Source organism: Neolamprologus brichardi, chromosome 9 (assembly GCF_056152115.1).
Source record: "Neolamprologus brichardi isolate AB-2024 chromosome 9, ASM5615211v1, whole genome shotgun sequence".
Lineage (NCBI taxonomy): Eukaryota > Metazoa > Chordata > Actinopteri > Cichliformes > Cichlidae > Neolamprologus > Neolamprologus brichardi.
In genome coordinates, this window is record NC_142112.1 from 14873929 (window position 1) to 14879544 (window position 5616).

The 5616-nt window shown below is 38.1% G+C and overlaps 1 protein-coding gene across 1 annotated transcript; it reads left to right on the forward strand.

The window, feature by feature from the left end:
- Positions 1–2012: 2012 nt before the first annotated feature.
- LOC148101266 (sterile alpha motif domain-containing protein 3-like) lies at positions 2013–5200 on the forward strand. Its single transcript, XM_006780998.3, has 5 exons — positions 2013–2136; positions 3243–3286; positions 3377–3541; positions 3794–4000; positions 4234–5200. Exons 1-5 carry the CDS (start codon positions 2088–2090, stop codon positions 4426–4428), a joined length of 660 nt encoding a protein of 219 aa, XP_006781061.2. The 5' UTR covers positions 2013–2087; the 3' UTR covers positions 4429–5200.
- Positions 5201–5616: the final 416 nt, after the last annotated feature.

Sequence of the window (5616 nt, forward strand, 5' to 3'; positions counted from 1 at the left end):
TTAACTGAACTCACATTAAAGTTGGCTCGGTGCTTACCTTTAGATGAGCCCACAAACCACGAGACACTCTACTGTGGCAACACCACCAGTTTATAAAGAAAAAGAGACGACAAAGAAAAGTTGTTTTGAATTACTAGCCTGTGTGTGATCGTGCATGGCCTGGGTCCTGTGGGACATGGTCATGGAGGCAGGTGTTCTTGGGCGCCTGGTGCAGGTCATACAAAGGGGTGGTCGGCCACTAGTGGAGTCAGCTGCCCCTGGCCTGTGGTTCCCCGTGATTCTCAGCCTTCGTCTGGGGGAGCCCCATCTGGGCTCCTGGGGGCCATTATTGCAGCTTCCCGCCCTCATTATCAAATACAATTGTGACAAAGACACACACTCATACTCTCTCTCTCTAACAGACAGGCCACAAGATGATTGATGATTTATGTATCTGTGGATTTATCTCACATGTGCAGCGGTTGTCGATACATTGAGTTTTTCTATTTGTAAAACATATTCGTAAAAAATAAATCAAGAGACACAGTGAGACGTAGACTGTGACAACACGAGCTTGACACGGGGTCTCATATTTTGACTGTGAGTATAGAGGATTGTAGCTCAAGTTAACATGGAAAGATAAGAGGTCTAAAGTCTCTAAAACTTTTGGATGTTCAGTCTCTGACAGAAGGTTTGGAGACAAAGTTAGTTTTGAATTTGTGAAACAAATATTTTATTTACAGTTTCTCATACACAAGGCAGATAATATTCTTCATGTACATTATTTTTTACAAATACTGGAAGTACAACAAACTGAAACAAAACACATTTTCATGAATTCATCTCTTAATGTTTTATACAAAACTTCTGAATGTGTTCTCTCTGATTTCCCAGTATGTGTTTTGGATTGACTAAAATGTATTTACAATAGCCAGAGTTGACTGAATCCAAATATTTCTTAAATCCAAATTCACCCCCCATTTACTGGAAGAGATCAAATCTGAGACTCTGTTATGTTGAGCTACATGAAGACAAGAAGATTCAAACTTAATACAAAAAATCTGATATAAATCACAATATTTGTAATCAAAGGATCATTAGCTGCTGGCAAGGCTCACTACTTGCTCCTTCAAAACTTGTGTTTTCAAAACACAAGTTGTTGTTGTTCATACCGGCAACAGGGTTGAATTCATAATTGCCGTTGCCTGCACTCTCAGAAATAGAGGTACGAGAGAAGAACATTTTTGTACCTATAGGTACATTTTTTTAAAATGTTCCCTTAAAAGTACAATACTGGTCTTTAAAAGTCCAGAAATGCCCCTTTAAAGGTTCAATTTGAAATAAAGTACAAATCTGTACCATTTTGACCTGTACTGCAGTGACAGTGGCAGAATGTTATAATGGGTCAGCATGGGAAAATCTGGATGGGCCTGGTTAATTGTAAAATTCATATGAGATGTGAGTGTGCTCATAAAAGCTACATGTTATAATCAAATCTGTTGGTCCTCTCCTCTGTACGTAAATGATCCTATGATGCAAAGAATATCTGTAACCTACCTTTGTGTAAGTTATGTTAAATTATATTAAAAAAATAACACACACACACAATGACATGCGGGCACAACCAAATGATGTTAAAAAAACTGGTCCATTTCCATTTTATTAAGTTCCAGTTATAATTTTTAATGTTTTAAATCTTGGTTGTAGCCTTCAAAAACGTGAAATCATTTTACTGTTATGTTTGGCCATTTACTTTTTCGCTTTTACTACATCCTAGAATTGTTCATTAATTGTGAGGTTTTTATGGAATTTGCAACATCAAGTTAAACCGAGGTTCTTTGGAAGTTAAAATGTCAAGCAGATTTTTATGTTACGGTGACTACATTTTGTAAGTTACAAATATAGTTCGCCAAGACATCATAACGGTTTCTAAACAACTGCGCATTAATACCACAATGTTGTATTTTCATGTGTCAAGTTCGCAACGCGCATTAATCCCAAAGGCTGAAAAGCCAGCAGCGATGAGTGCTCCGCCTCCGCGCTGACTAGCGTTGACGCAGAAAAAGACTCTCAGGGGGTTATCCACGAAGGAGCTCCTTAAAAAATTGATGGAAGAAGGCATTGATGTGTCAGACGACGAGGCGCAAAGGTTTAGAGGTAAGTCGGGTGTGATTTTGTGTTTTTATAAAAATTACGTGTAATTTTACAGTAGAGTTAGCAAAAGTCCGAAGAGCTAGATTTAGCATGGGTGAAAGCTAGCAGTTAGCTAAGTTTTAAACAAAGAAAGGTACAAATGTGGACTATTTGGACTGTTGGTGGAATGTTCAATGTCTGTCTGCCCGCCGTATTCGAGTGTTTTATCAATAAATAGTGACTAACCGTGTACAACAATATAAAAAAATCAATAATTTCTCAAAACATGCTAGTATGTAAATATAGCTATTAACAAAATCGTTTTCTAAGCAAAATTTATCGCATCTAACTTGTTTCCCGCTCAAAGGGATTTTAAACAATGGAAGGTACACATTTGTACCATTCCACCTACTTAGTGGGATTTTCGAATATGAGAGCTGTAAGCTCTGCTTAGGGACACTGTCTGCAAACACCTGTGATGCCAGCTAGCTGCTCGATCAGGGATCGATTTATAATTTCAAATAAACCAAAATCAAGGAGGCAAATTGTGGGCAGCAAAAACAGACAAGATAGCCTAGGATTCTATTCTCCCGCAGAGTCGCTTGGATCTCAAAGAACCAGTCCAGAAAGAACAGAAGTACCGAAACAAAATAATTGGGACTCTTTATGAAATGCTGTCACAGTACACAATGTAAGGGTTCCTTTCTGAATAATTACATTAATTTCTTAGTATTAATGTTGCTGTTGTACGAGAGGCAGAGAACAAATGGTTAGCCCATCTGCCTCCCAATGAACTGGCAATAGTGGTAAAACCATACATCCTGTGTCTCCAGACCTTGTCTGGACTATGATATCCAAAGTGTTCATTTTCGAATTTGCTCAAGAGTAAATTAATAATTCAGGACTGCAGTCAATTAATTAATGAAGTTTGGGAGAGGTGTGGCTGTTTGTCCATGCCCATTTTTTAAAAAATTAAAATAAACTTTAGCTACATTGATTTGACATTGGTCTATAACATACTATTTACGGTGATAACAGTATGATTAGAAGAATTGAAGAACAGAAAAGCCCCCAGGAAAGGATAAGAGTAATCAGTGTACTGTGGGTTGTTTTTCTTATGTTTAAAACAGGTACCCAACCCACTCAGACTACACCCAGGTCATCAAAGCATTATGTGAGTACCTCTCCTTTTTTGTTTCTTTTATAGATTATATTAATATAAAGTAAGCATAATTAACTACTTATATACATTTGAAACAACTAGGACACCTGGCACAGCCAACTCAAGAGAAATTTCAAAGCAGAACGGGCTCCCCTAATCAGCAACGAAGAAGTGACCCGGGTTAAAGAAAAGTTTGGACGCACGCAGAAACATCGGACCACAGAGGAATCCAGCAGCTCCTGTCTGAAGAGACTGAAGCCCTCTCTCGTAAGTCCTCACACCCTCAGCCTCTAAGAGCTAAGGTAACATATGTAGTCTTATTATGTTCACTGTAAAGCTAAAAGTAAACAGATAACATTAACATAGAAAAAGGAACTTCACAGTTGATTTAACAAAAGTCAGCTCAACTTGCAATTCCTATTCAACATTTTTGCATTTTGTGTACAAATTACCGCATTTCGAGTAACATTAACTTATCAGATTTTACTTATGATAATACTGATATCTGCTTTGACAAAGGATTCGTGCTTTGTGGGGGAAGATGCAGCCTCCGTTGATGCTCATATCAAGGTGCTAAATGATCAGCACAAGAAGCTACATCCTGACACAGCACTGGTGAAAGACCGCATGACAAAAACCTTTGCATGGAGACGTCGAGAGGTAACTGAAGGAATGTGTACTGTGGACCTATTAAAGAGATATCCATTCCTGGGGACATCTGCAGGGGTAAGAATTGTTAAGATGATTGGGGAAACGGCTAATGTTTTTTTTGTCTCTAAATCTGATTATTATTTTCTGTACTAACTGATTAATCAATCTGTTCATTATCTTTAGAATTTTTGTTCAAGGGTTAAAGCACTTTACATTTATCTCCAGTCTGTGTCTTTAAACATGTCAAAAGTTTAAATCCACAATGTAAAATGTCATTCTTTTGTCTATTCTGCTCTTTTCATTTCCAGTTGTGTGATGAGGTTGATTTAATGCATCCCTGCCAAGACAACACCTGTCGCCGCTTTAGCGAAAACTTCACTGCTGTTCTTCAAAATGTTCTTCAAATGACCAAGGATTTGCCACTGAAGAAGGTCTACATGGAGGCAAGAGAGAATGCACTGGCTGAAGACATTACAGGTGCTATATTGACCTCATACAAATAGTAAATTTTGTGACATTTCATTTGCTCTCAGTGCTGGGAGTTTTCTTCAGATAGGTTGCTTGTTGACTTTGAACATTCACTCAGCACAAGTGTCAGTGTGCCATTTTCATCTCTGCCAGGTGACTTACAGAATGCTCTGGAAATGAACAAAAGTTTTACAGATGTGCTTCAGCGTGTGTCTGCTATATCTGTCAGCAGTGTCAAATATGAACTTGAGGATGTTTTTGTAGTTGGCCATGTACACACTGAAGCCATACCTATATTCTTTAAAATCAAGTATATTTTGAATGTTGATACTTGTTGGGTATTGTGTGGGAAACTGTTACTTCCTTGCACTTATGAATGTCATTTCCATGCTTACCAAGTGGCAGTTGACAATGACTGGATCCTGTTCAATCCAGGAAATGAATTAGACTTTCAAGCTCTAGACACCTATTTAGTTGATGATAGGCTGTTTGTGTCCTTGAGGTATTCTGTGTGACGTGATTGCAAGCACATTTTCCACTTTGTCTATATATATGACATATATATATTCTGGCTTGTTGAAGTAGAGCAAAACATTTGTGGACAGTTTTTTAAATACATGCATGCTCTGTGATCCGTCAAAACATTGTGTTCAGGTGTTTAATGTCTTTATGTGATTGTTTACTTTTGTTAAATGAATGTATTTTTCTTGACATGTCCTATGGCAATATACGAATGTAATCAAGGATGTATTCCTGTGGTTGTTTAAATGCTTTGATGTGATTCTATTATCGAAAATAAATGGTTAAATAACCAAATATTTTGGACTATTGGGGGTACATTTTTGTCTCTTTAGGTACGAAATAGGTTGTCGCTGGGGGGGTACCCTCATAGGTCCCCTGTTGTACCCTTTTCAAGGGAACATTTCTGTACTATAGTTTGAAGGTACATTTATGTCTTAGGAAAGTACATGATTGTACTTCAGATGGTACAACTTCATAAGGTACAAAAATGTACCAAGCCTAAAGGGTACAGAAATGTCCCTCAAAAAGGAACACCCCCAGCGACAAGCATTTGTACCCTTTTTGGTACACTTTGGTACCCCTATTTCTGAGAGTGTGGTGGCATCAACCAGCCAAACAACTGGGGTGAGGTGGGGAAGATCCATTGAGGTCCAACTGCAAAATTGCCCACAGCCTGATAATTTGCACCACTTCTGATTAAA